General features: G+C 51.8%; 7 protein-coding genes across 7 annotated transcripts; 2 read left to right on the plus strand and 5 right to left on the minus strand.

The window, feature by feature from the left end:
• Positions 1 to 166: 166 nt before the first annotated feature.
• On the minus strand, positions 167 to 1289 carry N7443_002896 (putative mitochondrial carrier protein (Rim2); the record flags this gene model as incomplete). The annotated part of the gene is made up of 3 exons (XM_056882952.1): positions 167 to 376; positions 436 to 1126; positions 1177 to 1289. The coding sequence occupies 3 exons, from the start codon at positions 1287 to 1289 to the stop codon at positions 167 to 169; spliced, it is 1014 nt and encodes a 337-aa protein (XP_056744793.1).
• Positions 1290 to 3028: 1739 nt separating this feature from the next.
• N7443_002897 (DUF3431 domain-containing protein) lies at positions 3029 to 4276 on the plus strand (the record flags this gene model as incomplete). Its single annotated transcript, XM_056882953.1, has 1 exon — positions 3029 to 4276. One exon carries the CDS (start codon positions 3029 to 3031, stop codon positions 4274 to 4276), a length of 1248 nt encoding a protein of 415 aa, XP_056744794.1.
• A 798-nt stretch (positions 4277 to 5074) lies between these two features.
• On the plus strand, positions 5075 to 7039 carry N7443_002898 (uncharacterized protein; the record flags this gene model as incomplete). The annotated part of the gene is made up of 2 exons (XM_056882954.1): positions 5075 to 6510; positions 6574 to 7039. 2 exons carry the CDS (start codon positions 5075 to 5077, stop codon positions 7037 to 7039), a joined length of 1902 nt encoding a protein of 633 aa, XP_056744795.1.
• A 431-nt stretch (positions 7040 to 7470) lies between these two features.
• On the minus strand, positions 7471 to 8457 carry N7443_002899 (Tim17/Tim22/Tim23/Pmp24 family protein; the record flags this gene model as incomplete). The annotated part of the gene is made up of 6 exons (XM_056882955.1): positions 7471 to 7528; positions 7586 to 7809; positions 7898 to 8111; positions 8178 to 8204; positions 8260 to 8375; positions 8443 to 8457. The coding sequence occupies 6 exons, from the start codon at positions 8455 to 8457 to the stop codon at positions 7471 to 7473; spliced, it is 654 nt and encodes a 217-aa protein (XP_056744796.1).
• A 435-nt stretch (positions 8458 to 8892) lies between these two features.
• On the minus strand, positions 8893 to 9949 carry N7443_002900 (rRNA-binding ribosome biosynthesis protein RPF2; the record flags this gene model as incomplete). The annotated part of the gene is made up of 2 exons (XM_056882956.1): positions 8893 to 9880; positions 9936 to 9949. 2 exons carry the CDS (start codon positions 9947 to 9949, stop codon positions 8893 to 8895), a joined length of 1002 nt encoding a protein of 333 aa, XP_056744797.1.
• Positions 9950 to 10171: 222 nt separating this feature from the next.
• N7443_002901 (valine--tRNA ligase) lies at positions 10172 to 13496 on the minus strand (the record flags this gene model as incomplete). The annotated part of the gene is made up of 4 exons (XM_056882957.1): positions 10172 to 11178; positions 11234 to 13243; positions 13345 to 13410; positions 13466 to 13496. 4 exons carry the CDS (start codon positions 13494 to 13496, stop codon positions 10172 to 10174), a joined length of 3114 nt encoding a protein of 1037 aa, XP_056744798.1.
• Positions 13497 to 14571: 1075 nt separating this feature from the next.
• N7443_002902 (casein kinase II subunit alpha/alpha') lies at positions 14572 to 15793 on the minus strand (the record flags this gene model as incomplete). Its single annotated transcript, XM_056882958.1, has 4 exons — positions 14572 to 14661; positions 14713 to 15132; positions 15189 to 15562; positions 15679 to 15793. The coding sequence occupies 4 exons, from the start codon at positions 15791 to 15793 to the stop codon at positions 14572 to 14574; spliced, it is 999 nt and encodes a 332-aa protein (XP_056744799.1).
• Positions 15794 to 16045: the final 252 nt, after the last annotated feature.

The raw sequence follows: 16045 nt of genomic DNA on the forward strand, positions 1-16045 counted from the left end.
CTTCAATCAAGATAATGATAATATGGTACATTCCCGGATAGGAGATTCTATTCACAGCTCCAAGACCCAACCCAAACTCCAGATAGAATACATGCAATTAAGTCACAGCCCCTCTAGCAATACAAGGCCGCCTTTTTTGATGATAATGTACAATTGTGCCGGCATTTTATGACGCGCCCACAAACCGCAAGACGAACTCATATACGCCCAGCGTGATGATAGCCGACGGAATGGATCGCACCATGTGAGGCATCAGACCTCCATACAGTCCAGCCATTCCCTCTTCCTTGGCGATGAGACGGAAGCACTGCACCAGGCCGGTGTATTTCGGTTTTCCGTTTTCAAGGGGTGCTTGGCGGAGACGAGTTCGAATGACCTGGATTAAAGCATTTTAGCAAATGATTGTTTATTTGATACATATTTCGAGTCTCGTACCTCGTGAGGATAAGCAAGTAGCGCAGCAGCAAACTTGGCAGAACCCGCCGCTCCAGTCGTGCTGATCCAGCTTGTGATCTCCCGCTGCGTAGCCGTGTCCTTTCCATCCGGTGATCCGAGGGATTTGTTCAGCATTGTCTTTAGACGCTCGTACAGGACCAGATGGAGTGCAGTCTCCACTGAACCGAGATAACTTGCACTGAGACCCTTGTATAATCCTCGAATGCCTTCCTGGCGTAGGACCTGCTGCAAGCAGTCGAGACTGTTCTTGTAGCGGCGACCTCCGGTAGCTAGATTTTTATCCAGTTGCAGCCGTGTCTTGACGAGCCAGATCGGATTCGTCGCTGTGGCTGTGGCGATTCCGGCAGAGATAGCGGCTTGCGCGTGGATGAGGGTGGAGTCTTCGCCATATCCTGTCATTTGGGCGCCGATGCGCTTGCAGTTTCCGTAGACGTAGAATTTAATCGCTGTTGCGGGAACCACGCCTGCGAGACTCGGGCCTAGGCCGCGGAAGAATGCTTTCCATCCTTCGGCGCGGTAGATGCTGCTGATTATTCGGGTGGTTTTGTGACTTGCGTGGAGAGGTGCTTCGGAGGAGGATTGGGAAGGACGTTGGTAGAAATCCGATTGGAGACGTGTTCGGAGGACATCGAGGGGTGATGTGACGATTGCTGTTGCGAAGCCGCCACTCCTGGAGATTTGTTAGTCGGATTGATGACGGCGGCGATATGAAAAACTTACGCGCCGGCGAGCAGGTGCACCAATGGGTCGTGGGACTTTTTCTGGGTTGATGGGACCCGGGCGGACCGGGTCTCATCAGCGGGCTGACCGTGGACTTTGGGGCTTTGCTGCATCGTGACAGCACATGCTGGAAAGAGGACAGGTTAGGATCTCAGGAAATTTCCAGTTTGGGATGTCTGGCGCCGCAGTTTTCGCGCTATCACGTGAGATAACAAATCCTGGTTGTCTGATAGGCGCCACCGCCTCTTTTATTTTTCTGATGTGTACAGTACAATGGTACGATGTGATTTATTATTTCGGTGACATGTTAGCTTCAAAAATCACATTGAAATATTTCTTCAAGCTACCGGGCCCACTCGTTATTACAAGTCAATGTATGCGTGAATGTAGGTCTCGAACCATCAAGCGTTGATATAACTCCCCGAAGAATGCATCATGCAGTCCATGGTCTACCGTATAATTTCACGGAAATTATTCACACAGAAAGACCAGGATATCCTTGTCTTCTACGAAATTCGACACAGTATGCCATATCAATAGCCATGTGCCTAGTGTGATCCAAGAGTTTTCAACGCTTGAATCTTATTCCGCCCAGACTTGGTCCACGTTTTTATGGTTGGATTTGCAATTTTCAATCTTGTAAGCCTTTGGCATAGGATCTTCTATACCCATGGATCTCGTTGATCAAGTGCTTTGGTCCTGATAGACTCCTTATGCGGAGAATACATCATCAACATATGCTATGTTGTTCTACAATAGTATCCTTCGCATGTCCCATAGCTCTTCAAGACGAAGTTCGTATTGCAACATCAACTTTGGAAAGAATCCGATGATTCCGATACTTAGAATACACGTATATGCCTCTCAAACAAAATACTGTTTAACAGAAGAACCCCGTGCACTCTCGGCCTTGCCGGCTTCATAAGATTAAGAAAGATGCCTCAAAGTATTGTTTGTGAAGTTCTAAGTGAAACTTAGGTGACATATACACAAAATGGGCTTCAAAGATGGGATAGAAGAATAATTAGCAGTCGCAGGTAATCCAGATGAGATACACTAGAGCATCCGAAACGTTCGTTACCAAGCATTCCTGTATAGGGTACGTGAAGCAGAATCAACCCCAGTTCTTCTTATCCATCAAAGCGATCAAGAACAAAATATAAAAATCTCTAAAGAAATGAACCATCTCGTTTTAGAATCAAGAAGGCCAAGCCTCGACCGAAGTGGAGGGACCAGGCCATGTCACAGCCACTGAGATCTCCATAAGTGGAGAATTTCAGGGGGCGAAGATCTCCTCGCGCGTCCAATCCATTTCCTTTTCGCGACTGCCAGATACATTGTCCCAACACTGCAGGGAGACGATCCCGGTCTGTCCTCCGTTGAAAGTGAAAGTGAGGCTAGAGTGACAGCGAGCATCCGTCGATACGATAGTTTCCAGAACCGATGTAAAGGTCTAGACGCGTTACATTGACCAACAGTTGTCGTCATCGGGCGGTGCGCATTTCAGATCCACCTGGGTCCATGTTTCAACCGTCAATTTGCCGGGCCCCCCGCGATACATTTGGCTCCTCTCTCGCTTTCTTCCCCCGTCACTCCTTTCCCGATCACATTCCTTCTTCCTTAGCCCGAGTCTTCTCTCCGATGCCCTGCCATGAGCGCCCCTTGAACGAGTACGTCCTGACACCTCACCTCACCTCACCGTCCATTGATTGAATGGAAAGTCCAATCCCTCGCTGTCTCATCTCGCGCGCTGCGACACCAATCTCGATTCGGGAAAACCCCCCCACGGCTAACATTATTCCGGTGCGACAGATCAATTCTCCGCATATAATTGTACCACCTGGCCTCTTCCATGATTCTCTCACGGCGATCGGTCCTCTTCCTTGGCTTCTGCTTCTTCCTCGGCTTCTATCTCACAGCCCGAAGCCTCTCGCAATCATGGCGTAATGTTTCACAAGTCGTGGGACTGGGCGAATACTATGCCGCGTACCCATTTTCCAATACCAATACTAGCTGGACGGGGACGTTCAACCACAGCTCCTATGACGAGAAAACTCTTTACGCTCCCCAGCCGAACTTTGTTCCTGGTATTCCCAAACCTTTAGGTTCGGAATATACGAAGATGTTGGTGGTCCCACGGACGAAAAAGGAGGATGTGAGTTGGATTGAGAAGGAGTTGCCGGGGTGGCAGACCGCTATATACGTCGCCGACGATTCAAGGGCGCCTCTACACCCTCCGAAGAACAAGGGCCACGAGGTCATGATCTACCTTTCCTACTGTATCGACTTCTACGACGAACTACCCGACGTCGCGGTGTTCATACACTCGCACCAAGAAGCCTGGCACAATGAAGAAATCTTTAACGGAGACACTGCGGAGATTCTTCGCCGTCTCAGCCTGGACCGGGTCATCAGAGAAGGATATATGAACACCCGCTGCACTCACGGTCCCGGCTGTCCCGATTGGATGCATCCCGGTGCTGTTATAGAGGATGAGTCCAAGCAGGAGGAAGTCATGTTGGCCCGCGCCTGGGGCGAACTGTTCCCCGACGAGCCGGTCCCGTCGGTTCTGGCCCAGCCGTGCTGTGCGCAGTTCGCCGTATCTAGGGATCGCATTCGAACAATTCCGCGTTCTCGATTCATCTTTTATCGCGACTGGCTCCTGCAGACGGATCTCAGCGATTATATCGCCGGTCGTATCTGGGAATATCTCTGGCAGTACGTGTTCACCGGTCAGCCCGTGGTCTGTGTGGAAGAGAGTGTTTGTCTCTGTGACGGCTACGGATTCTGCTTCGGTGGCCCGGCAGAGCTACAGAACTGGAGAGCGTTGGATGAGGAGAAGAAAGATATGCAGAAAGAGCTCGAAGATTGGATCTTTTGGGAAGAAGACATCTCATTTGCTGAGGCCAGCGGCGAACTTGATGAAACTCAGAATTTAGAAGTCCCTCCGCCTGGTCGCAAGGGCAAACTCCAGGATGCGGTGATGGAAAAGGACACCCAACTCTCACAGATGCTCGTTGAGGCTATCGATCGAGGGAAGAATCCCAAAAACCGAGCCTTGGAAGCTGGCCGCCCTTGGAATGCCGGTGATGGCTTTTAGGCCGACTTGACTTATTATGTGCTATTTAACCATATATTGGCGTCGGATTTGATCTTGCATACACTCGTTCCCGTGTGCCACTGGACATCAAATTAATCAAGGGCGCGCATCCTCTCTTTGGGACGGATTTGGGACACTTTCTACATCTCGTTTTCCCTTTGATGTATATTATACCACCATCTGCTATGTGTTTTTAAGAGCTGCTCAAATGAGTGGATAGAATAAGATAGAATAAGATGAACTCTTTGTATTTGTCTAGCTCGAAACAATCCCTGCCGAGGACATCATTCAAGGAAGTATTGACGTGTTGAGTACGACGTGACTGCATCCGTGGGGCTCACGTGATCCGACGCAAGGTTTGCACTGTCTGCTCCTCCTTCAAACCGCGCAAACATCATCTTCGTCGCGTTGCCTTATCAGCTCCGAGCTAAAGAGCTCCCTCAAAAAGTCCGATCAGCTTCGATTTCGTCCAATTTTCAGCACGCTCTTCACCCCTCCAGGGGTGTGGCGTTGTGAGGTCTCCGGTACCCCTCCAACCCCCGAATTCTCACGCGCGCGTCATTCATCCTTGAAAAGTAACAACCTTGACCTCCGACGCTGGCCGCTACATTCGGAGGTAGATTTGTTCCTCAGGAGAACCAAATCTTCAGAAACGGATATTCCGCGTCCGTCAAAATATATTTGATCTGGTATTCCCAACCGCGCCCGATATCAACCGTTTCCTTTGCAGCTTACGACAACACCGGTGGCACCATATCAGACATCACATCGCGCCGCGCTCCAAAGTGATATTTCACCATGGCCTCAAATTCCAATAACCACCAGACTTCGGCCTCTGGCGACCAAGGCGTCTCAAATGCCCATCTCGACCCGAACAACGGATACGTGCCGAATGATAGCCAGCTCGCGGGCTTAGTAGAAGCGGCAACCGCAGCCGCTGGCCAAGATCATAACGTCTCTCAATGGGCAGTAGAAGCCACTGCTGCCGCTGCTCACCATCAACTGGATGGCTATGGTGCGGACATGCAACTCGGAGACGACGGGTTCGGCGATGCCAGCTTCGTCACAAGCATGGCAAGCGGAAGACATCTAAGACATCTGAATGATCACTCCGGCTCCTCAGGTCTGTCTCGTACAGTGTCGAAGAAACGAAAGAGAAACGACGACAATCTTGATCCTGCCCTGGCTGGAGCTGGTCTCGGGTCGCAGCAGCATTCACAGTCCCAACAAAACAATCATGGATTTTCTGGCGATAACATGGATATTCGTTCTGCGCCTCCGTCGTCTCTGTCGGAGGCGCGTGCGGTTGGCGTTCATTCTGCTGCGGCACTGTTCCGTCAACCTTCTAGCAACAAGAAGTACACTCGGCCTCCGATGTCTAAGCTGTTTTCATCACTTGAGTTGTCGCCTGAGAATTTCCTTCACCTCCAAGCTGCGGCTAAGGGGTATATGCTGGACGACGATCACCCTGAAAGAAGGGAATGCGTCGGTCAGCGTGGCAAGGGAGATACAGAGATGGTCAAGCTACGTTTATGGAATTGCGTTCGCAATTTCCTCGAAGCTGAGGGCAATGGTGAGCGATTCTTTGGAGAGGACGTGGTCAACGAGGGCATGGGTCCTCGGACATACATCTGGCCCCGGGATCAACAAAAGATCATCTCGTTGGTCATTCCTCTCCTCCGACGAATGGTCACCAATGAACGACAACGCCAGTATGCAATTGAAACTCGCAAAGGAGGCGGCACAGATGAGCGTCGTCGCCGAAAGACAGACGATAGCTTCCCAGATCTCAAGAGCTCGCACTTCTCTCCCGATCAACAGCTTCAGATGCACGACCCGGTTCAGCGAGAGGAACACAGGCAGTCAATGCCGCCTCCTCCAGCACCTCAGGCGCAGGCGCCAATGGATCCCAACCAGGCAATGGAAGTCGGTCTTACGGATCTCCTATTGGACGGATACCAGCCGGACTGGAGTGAGCTTTCCAGATGTTACGACGAATACAATCACGACTTCCAACTAGACAACCTGTGGTCCCTTTCTGGTCTCCAGCAGCCCGACTGGCGCGGTCTGGTCGCGGCCGTTGATAGCCATTACCAAGTTTTACACAACGGCACATCCGACTGTCAGCCCGGTTGCGAGAACCACAACGTCAATCGTATCATCCACGCTGACTCGGTCTCAAGTCTCCCCTGGCGTATTAGCGGTGGCCGAAACACCACAGCACGAGACGATTTGTACGTTCTTCCCTTACCCCCGCTCCATAAAACAAGCGTTTACTTTTACTAACTCCCGAACAGCGCAAGTAGCATCACCCGCGACGTCTCGCGAATTATCCGCGAGAACATCGCCTCCAGACAAGGCGTCCCTCCACCACAAGCAGAGCAACAATTCCATCAACAACCATTTACACCCGCCCCCTCAAACAGCGACGCCTCACCCGCAACAAGCACAAACTCTCAAGCATACCTCCGCATCAACATCCTCTCACACGGCAAACGTATCTTTCCCCGTCTAGACATCCAAGTAACTCCATGTCTCAACGTCGAGACCGTCAAACAATTGATTCTCCGCCAATACCCAGGCCTGGAAGAAGATATATCGAGGGATAGCTGGAAAGTCAAAGCTTGGCTTCCCGACGGCTTGTTCCCTATCCAGAGTGAAAAGGACTGGGCATTGGCGCTTTTGTCTGCGGATACGGTGGATTGGATGGACGGGGAGGTGAAGCTTTTGATTGAGGTTGATGGAGCGGATACCCAGCAGTAGATCTTACTGCTTAATGTCTTGATTTTTCCTTTCTTTTTATTTCTGGAGCCCATCTGTTTCATTAGATGGGTCTCGTGTATTACATTACTGGTTCTTCAATGGGACGCATCTGATTCAATGTTTCTGATATCTGGCTACTGCTGTATAACCCAAATCAAACTACTTGTACCAAAACTGTAAACATTGTAGGAAAAGAAAGATAACCGGGCCATAACTCATAATACAGGGTAGGAATATCTCGAACACGGCCGCGTTGGGTATACTCTGTACACGTCATATAGAAGCGGCAATGCTCTCAACCCGATAGGATGAAATGAAAAAAAAAAAAAGAAACCCCAATCTATGCGCCAACATCCAAAACCAGTTGGAAGGGAAATGAACAATGGAAAAAGTGGAGTAGGCATGATCCCTGATCAACATATAGAGCCCACTCATTTGTTATGTATGAAGAGTGTCCGAAGTGAATCCCAATGATCCGAGTCCGCATAGCTATTTTTTGTTAGTATCAACTCGTTAAAGTATATCGCGATGATGGGAGAGACATACATGTATTGCATACTGCTTCGCAGACTCGAGACAAGGGTATCTGGGTACCAGCGGAAAATGTACATGACGAAGGCCCAGGTCATGCTGGCGAAGACGGGATATGCGTTGTCGGTGATTGTGGTGCGGGCTTCGGGGGTGATGAGGGAGGAGAGAGGGTGCATGTTGGGTTGCATGGCGAGTTTGGCGAGAGAGAGCATCACGCGCGCGAAGACGTAGATGACGATCTGGTTTTGTTAGTAGTGATAATTTAGTGGGATGGTGTCGAGTTTATAGTTCTGCCTCGCATATTCATCAAGAATAGGGTATTCGTACCTGCTGGCTAATGCTTCCAGGCTGTCTGCCGAAAACAGCATACCCGCCCAACAAGCCTGCGAAGAAGCTGTCGTACCGGCCTTCCTTCCCGGCACCGCGGGGGTTGATATTCCTTAGAAGAATCATGGATAATTTATAGATCACCGCGAATGTGGAGAGGTTTCGAGCGTGCTGGCGCGTTGCTTTCAGGACGAGCTTGATCTTGTCACGGAATCTATACGTTGCGTTTTATTAGTCTGAGACCCGGAGACAACTTTTGTAGGAAGATGTGTAGACTTACGATCCCGATCGGAAGAGCATTATCATGCTACAATCAACATGTCAGCTTTGTATCAGTATGTTCCATCCAAGGTCCGACGTACACCAGCGCATGCGGAAACCGCACTTTCGATCCGTAGACAATTCCATTGCGCGCGCCTTTGACTAAGGATAGGAATGGTGCGAGGTCGGGTTGGAGGATGAGTTGCTCGAGGCGAGACTGGAGGGGTTGTTAGTGCGATGTCTTTCATGTGCTTAGCCGCGGAATACGGATCGGATGTACGAACCAGGAGTGCATCCATGGTGGCGCGGGACCTAGAATAGAGGTCGGGGTTGTAGATGAGCTACTAGGTTGTAGGCGGAAGAAATAAAAGGCAGGATTTCATGAAGAATAGAGAAGAGTAGAGTAAGAAGGGACGGCACTTTACGTCGGTTCAGCATTTGAGAAGGGCCTCGGCATGTGAGATGATGCCGACGGCCGACGTCATGGTCACGTGGTGCTATACAATCCTCGTAATAGCTTCGACTTTTTAACTATATGTCTGAAGACATGTAATGTAGATCTATATTGGGAAGTAGACTAGGTGGAAAGATCTTGTCATTCAGAGCACTATGTAGATGCAACTTTTATTCCATGCCGGCATATCAACTCTAGTACAGGCATCAAGCACAAAACCCAACCGGCCCAAACGCCCAAACAATATAATAAGACGCAACTATGCAAGTAGCTCAATCATTTAGTTCTTGCGAGCCTTCTTGTGGCTCTCCTCGTCCTCGTCCTCGGAAATCTCATCAACCTCCATGTCATTGACATCAGGCTCCTCGTCAGACTCTCCACCAGCCCGACGCTTCAGACCCTTCATCTTACGGGTCTGCATGCCCTTGAGATCCTGCTTCCCAAGGTGAACACGGCCGAGCTTGTCACCCACGTCACCCATGCTGATGTTCTTCTTCATCTTGATCTCAACGTTGGGGCGCTTGCCCTGCTTCATGGCCTCCTTCATGGCCTCCGGCGACGCAGGACGCATACGACCAATCTTGAAATCGAACTTGGGGCCAATCTCCTCCAGCTCAACGCGCGGAAGCTTGTGACCACTGCGCTTGGTGACAACTTTGTACCATCGCAGGTGAACGATGGGGCTCAGCTCCTCGCGGGGCTCCTCGGCACCGACCATCAGAATGTACTGAAGACCCTCGACGTCAATCTTGTCGGTCTCCTCGCCCTTGAACATGTCGAGGAAGAAGCTCTTGAGCATGACGTGCGATGAGGAGGTCGGGTCCTCCCACGGGCTTCCGGCGAAGAGCATCATGGGACGCAGACCGAGACCGACGTGCATGACCAGCTCGTTGATGGGAGGAATGGCGCCGTCAGTGCCGGGCAGAAGGAGGAGTTCACACATGTCGAGCATTTGGGAGTTGAAAATTCGGGTGAGAATCACGGCATTGGGGCGCTTCTTGTTGCTGGTGCCGAACACGACCAGACCGCACTCGTTCTTGTTGGCCAGGAACTCGATGCTCTCGACGTTCTCGAACGGGTGGAGCTTTTCATTCTTCTTGTGGAACAGGACGGAGTTGGGCTTCGTCAATGAATGGAAAGTCTTCAGGACAGTGTCAAGCGCCTGCGGGCATTTTGTGCCGTGCAGGATGAGAGTCCGCTTCGGGCCCTCGATGAGTTGGGGCTCACGCGCCTTGAGAATGCGCGCGGTGCGGGGGTTCTTGGGCTTGCTAGAAAGAAAAAGTTAGTGAAAGTTTTTCCATATGGGAATTGTCAGGTACGTACACTTCACGCAACATGATGGCGGTGGTTTGATATGTCGTGGTTGCTCGGAGTAAAAAACGCAGAAAACTTTTGGGGCGAAGGCTTGGCATGCTTATCGATAAGAACTCACTCGGCTCCACTTTGGAAGATACTTGACTTGACTAACATTTACCACGGAAAGTGAACCTCAATAATTGAACAATGAGAATTTTATTTTATTTGATCTGTACTCAGGATCTGGCTTGTATATCCGACATTTACTCCAAGCGCAGCTTCTCAAACTCCTTAATCTGCTCCTCCAAACGGGCAGTCTCGCTCTCGTTATCACGGAGACGCTTCTCCTCAGCCTCACGTACCTCAGCCTTGACTTTGTCCTTCCAGTTGGGGGCAGCCATGATACCCTGGGACTTGCGCACGGCCTCGCGGGCACGCTCAAGGGATTCCTTTGCCTTTTCCTCTTGCTCGAGAGCGACCTCCTTGGAGACACGCAGGTAGACGGCAGCCTCGGCGCCAACAGCAGCGACAACACAGCCGGGGGGAGGAGTCTTGTTCTCAGGTCCAAGCTGGGACAGCTCGCCCAAGTTCTTACCACCAAGAGACTTGATGCTAGTCATCTCCTCGGAGACAGTCTTCTGGCTGGTAGCGTCGTAGGTCTGGATGATGATGTCGCCCTTGGTCTTGACATCGTATTGAGCCAAGATGGAACGGATAGCCTTGGAGGTGTTCAGGACAAGCTCGTAGGCGGTCTCGGCAGCGGGATCGTGGAAATCAGCCTTGTACTCGGGGTACTTGGCCTTCATGATCGAGACAGTCTTGTCATCGGGGCGGCGGGGGAGACGCTGCCACAGGTGTTCGGTGACAAAGGGCATGATGGGGTGGACCAGGCACAAAGCTCCCTCGAGAGCAGTGTAGAGGGTTTGCTTAGCGGACTCCTGCATCTCGGGAGAGGCGTCTTCGGCCAGCAGGAATTTGGAGTTCTCGATGAACACATCGCACAGCTGGGCGTACCAGTACTGGTAGGCGGTGATAGCAGTGGGAGAGAACTCACGAGCCTCCAGAGACTCGTTCATCTCCTTGGCAGCGGTGTTGAACTTGTGCAGAATCCAGCGCTCCGACAAAGACTCGTTGCCATTCTTAGTAGGAGTAGCCTGGGGCTTGAAGTCATCGCCCAGTTTCCCGAGGACGAACTTGGTGGCCTGATAGATCTTGTTGCAGAAGCGACGGTATCCGTGAATAACCTGGATGTCGAAAGCAATATCACCACCTATGAAAAGAAATTAATATAAGAGGCCCGGCAATAAAGAAGAAGACATACATACCGCCAGTGGTGTAAGAGACAAGGGCGAAACGAAGAGCGTCAGCGCCGCACTCGGGGATACCCTTGGGGAAAGCCTTCTTCTGGTACTTGGTGGCAGCAGCGACCTCCTTGTCGGCAAGATTACCCTGCAGCAGCTTGTCATGAAGAGTCTGAAGCTGGATACCCTCCATGACATCAATGGGGTCAACGACGTTGCCCAGGGACTTGGACATCTTGCGGCCCTCGGAGTCACGGATCAGAGAGTGACAGTAAACCTCACGGAAAGGAATTTGGCCGGTCAACTTGATACCCATCATGATCATACGGGCGACCCAGAAGAAAAGAATATCCCAGCCAGTCTCCAGAACGGAGGTGGGGTACAGATTCTCGAAGTCGTGGGTCTTGTTGGGCCAGCCCAGAGTAGAGAAGGGCCACAGAGCAGAGGAGAACCAGGTGTCGAGCACGTCGGGGTCACGCTCCAGGGAGAACTTCTTACCGGGGAACTTGACCTCGGCCTTCTTATGGGCGTCCTCCTCGGTGCGGCCAGTAACCCAGTACTCGCCATCGCTCTCGGAGTTGTCCTCACCTTCGATCTTGACGAAGTAGGCGGGAGCCTGGTGACCCCACCAGAGCTGACGGGACAGACACCAGTCGTTGATGTTGCGCATCCAGCGGAAGTAGCTCTTCTCGGCGCTCTCGGGGCGAATGATGATATCGCCGTTCTCAACGGCCTTGATGGCAGGCTCAGCGAGATCCTGCATCTTCATCCACCACTGGGGTTTGAGGATGGGCTCAATAACGTCATTGGACTTGGAACAGCGGGGGATCTTCATAGGGTTGTGCTCCCACTTGACATACAAACCAGCTTCCTTCAGGGCCTCAATGACGGCGTAACGGGCGTCGAAGCGCTTCATGCCAGCGAAGCGTCCACCGTGTTTGTTGAAGGTACCATCGTCGTTCATGACGGAGATAAAATCCAGGTTGTGAGCCTTTCCACGGTTGAAATCGTTGAAGTCGTGGGCAGGGGTGATCTTCACGGCACCAGTACCGAACTCGGGTTCAACCTCCTCATCGGCAACAATGGGCATAAGACGGTCACAGAAGGGGTGGCGAGCATTCTTGCCGATCAAGTGCTGGTAGCGCTTGTCACTGGGGTGGACGGCAATACCAGTATCACCGACCATGGTCTCAGGACGAGTAGTAGCAATCTCGATGCGCTCGTTGGTGCCATCGATCTCATAGCAGAAGTGAGTGAGAACACCGAATTCGACCTTGCGGTCGTAACCGGGCACATCCATGAGCGTACGGCCTTCAATCTCCTTGTTCTCAACCTCCAGGTTAGAAAGAGAAGTGTTCAACGCAACACACCAGTTAACCAGGCGGTTGGCACGGTAAATGGTACCCTCCTCGTGGAGACGGACGAAGGTCTCAGTCACGGCAGCGGACAGGTTAGGGTCCATGGTGAAGGCCTCGCGGGACCAGTCGAAAGAACCACCAACTCGGCGCAGAGCGTTCTTGATGTTGGCATGGTAGACATCCTTCCAGTCCCAGATCATTTTGGTCATAGCGGGGCGTCCAATATCGTGGCGGGTCTTCTTCTCTTTCTTCCAGAGCTGCTTCTCGACAACACTCTGGGTAGAAATACCGGCGTGGTCCATACCGGGAAGCCACAGAGTGGTCTTACCCTTCATTCTCTGCCAGCGGATCATGGTATCTTGGAGTGCGTTCGTCAGGGCGTGACCCATGTGGAGGGAACCGGTAACGTTGGGAGGCGGAATAGGAATAACGAAGGAGCCCTCGGGCTTGACCTTGCCGTCCGGACCCCATTCGGGCTTGAAGAGGTCACGCTCCTCCCACCACTCGAGTCGGCCGGCCTCGATGACTTTGGGGTCGTATGCGTCGGCAGTCTTGTCCTTCTCGACCTTGGGGGCCTTCTTCTCAGTCTTGGGTGCAGCAGCGGGCTTGCTAGCCTGCTTAGCCTGTTTCTCAGCGAATTTCTTAGCTTTCTCGGCCTTCTTGCGCTCTCGCTCCACTGTACAAGAACCTCAATGTCAGCCAATGCTCCTCAAGTCACACCGATTCATCCATCCCAAGTATCGAATACGCGCAGGGGAGTTCGTAGGGTCGACATACACTCCTTCTCGGACTTCACCTTAGGAGCGCTGGAGGCATCCTGAGGTTGGGCAACGGGTTCCCCAGCTATTCAATGTGAGCTTCTTTTCATGCGCGGGGTGAGTCACCAGGGTATACACACTTGGGGTTTGGGAGGCAGGGTTCTGAGCCATCCTGGAGAATGATCGATATTGCGGAGTGAATCTCCAAGGCGCCGATCGCGCCACGAATCGCCTGATGAGTATCTTGAGAGAGTGGGATGCGACGAGGAGGGGTGGTTGTGCGAAATGCGGGCAAATTAAATTTCCCACGCAGAGGCAACGAATGAGAGGGCGGGGCGCAAGAGAGGATCAGTGGAGTCGCGGGCACTGGACTATGGACTTTCTGTCGGGCTCATATGAGTCACTATACACACCATTGGTCTCAATAGCTGTGATTTATGCAGTTTGAACACGTCAGGCGCTGCCTTGCGGTAGTTAGTTGGTGCTCAAGGGCGTTGAGATTGCCCTCACGTGACAAACGCTGGTGCCAACGGGCGATCGACGCGCGATAAGATCATACAACTACGAAGTATACAATCGATACGACCCTAAGTCTAGAACTTATACTGAATACAGTGGAAGGGGATGTTGAATTGCATGTATTGTCTCTTCAGAACCCTCGTAATGATCACCAAGCAACATGTGCGTCCCCGAACCATCACTCCGAAATGTGCACATGAAAACAGGAGACGCATGGAAAGACAAAATACGAAAGCGAAGCATAGGGAAAATCCAGAACACCGGAACAGGGACGAAGGGCGATAGAAGAGAAATGGAAGAAGTAGCGCTATACAATTATGGGAGACACGAGACGGTTCCTCCGCTCTAAGACGTCAACTGATTTATTGCGCTCACTAACACGCCCGAGCCGAGGGATGCAGGGCTGCTCGGCCCAAAAAGATTAGATATCATGTCTTGTCATCAACGTCGTCTCCGTTCGGGATTCGGTCACTCATCGTAGCCACTCTTCTTCCGGGTGCTCAGAGAAGAGATAGCCAGTGGTTTGCGTCAATTGTTCTTCTCCCAGCCCACGATCATGCGCCGCTCGTATTGGCAAAGTCAAACTCAGATAAAACAAATGGTACCGGGATGTCGAGCGTTGTGTTGACAGGCAGCATGGACAGAGAGAAGAGGGAAACTGTGCAGGTAGGAGAGGAGGGGAAAGGGAGAAAGGAAGCCACGGTTGTCAACCAGCGCGAGAGGCAGCTCACGATTGGGCCTGGGCGTTGTTGTTGGCATCAGCTCGCACAGGATCAAAGTATGGGTGTGCCATGGCCTCCTGGGCAGTCAAGCGTTCCTACTACGGGTCAGTATAAAATAAATCAATAGGGCCCGGGGAGTAACATACAGCGTGGTCGTAGCGCAGAAGCTTGTCAAGGAAGTCGATGGCCTCGTCACTGATGAAGCGCTGGTTCTCGGCGGTGACGAAAGAGCGCCACGGCTTGCGGGGGAAGCGGGAAAGGATCTCATCGTACTGCGGGTCGAGTTCAATGTCGTACTTGTCCAGGTACTCAAAGAGCTCCTCGGTACCGAGAACCTTGGCAATCTTCACCAGCTGGTCAGAGTTGCTGTTGCCGTGGAAGAAGGGCTCCTTGCGGAAGATCATGGACGCAAACATGGCGCCCAGTGACCACATATCCAATGAATAGTCGTATTCCTGGAAGTCGACGAGTAGCTCGGGACCCTTGAAATAGCGAGACGCGACACGGACGTTGTATTCCGTGCCCTTGTGGTAAAATTCAGCCAGACCCCAGTCGATCAACCGCAGCTATAAGAATTAAATCAGTATATAAAATCACGCCACACACAGTATTTATGACGAACCTTGCGCTTCTCGTGGTCAATCATAACGTTGTGAGGCTTAACATCTCTGTGCATGATGCCCTTGCTGTGACAGAAGTCGAGAGCCTTGAGCAGCTCGTAGACATAGAAGCGAACGTCGTAGTCGGAGAAGCGAGGGTAGAGTGTCCGGAAATCGGTGTTGTTGACAGCCTCAAAGACCAGACTAGGAGTTTTGCTCTGATTGTCGCGGACCACATCCAACAGTGCAACAACATTAGGGCCTCCGGCGAGGTTCTGCAGAATCTTGATCTCACGCTTGATCTTCTTCTTTTTGACAGGCTTGAGAACCTTGATAACACACTTCTGATAGTTGACGACGTTGATACCTTCGAACACTTCGGAGTACTTTCCACGACCTAAAGCAAATACTGTCAGCGTGCATTTAATCAGGCAGCATCTCTACAGTTCAGGGAAAGCTGCAGATGCTACCGCCTTTCTTCGAGTTGGATGGCTCCAATCAGATGTTAAATACCTATCTTGCGAACGATCTCGTAGTTCTCCAGCACGCCCCAGGAAATGTTCACACTGTCATAGTCCCAGTAGGACCGAGGCATGTGCTCGTTGACATCGGCGTAAACGCGCGCCATATTGAATGTGGATGGCTTCCGAGCCCGCCCACAAATGGAAGATGCGGCGGGGTCACGCGGGGTGCGACCGAATCAGAGATGGGAGGGAGGGTCGGGAGAAGAATGAAAGGGTTGGAAGATAGCAGCAGCAGCAGGCCCAGCAACTGACAGCCCGAATGCAGCCTCGCTATCGATCGTTCTGGAACAATGGGATTTGGAGGGGGATATCGTTGCGTGAGAGCGAGATCTGTTCCGCCTTGTCACGGGATCGCT

Source organism: Penicillium atrosanguineum (genome assembly GCF_028827265.1).
Source record: "Penicillium atrosanguineum strain IBT 20685 chromosome Unknown utg000002l_segment0_segment0, whole genome shotgun sequence".
NCBI classification, from domain to species: domain Eukaryota; kingdom Fungi; phylum Ascomycota; class Eurotiomycetes; order Eurotiales; family Aspergillaceae; genus Penicillium; species Penicillium atrosanguineum.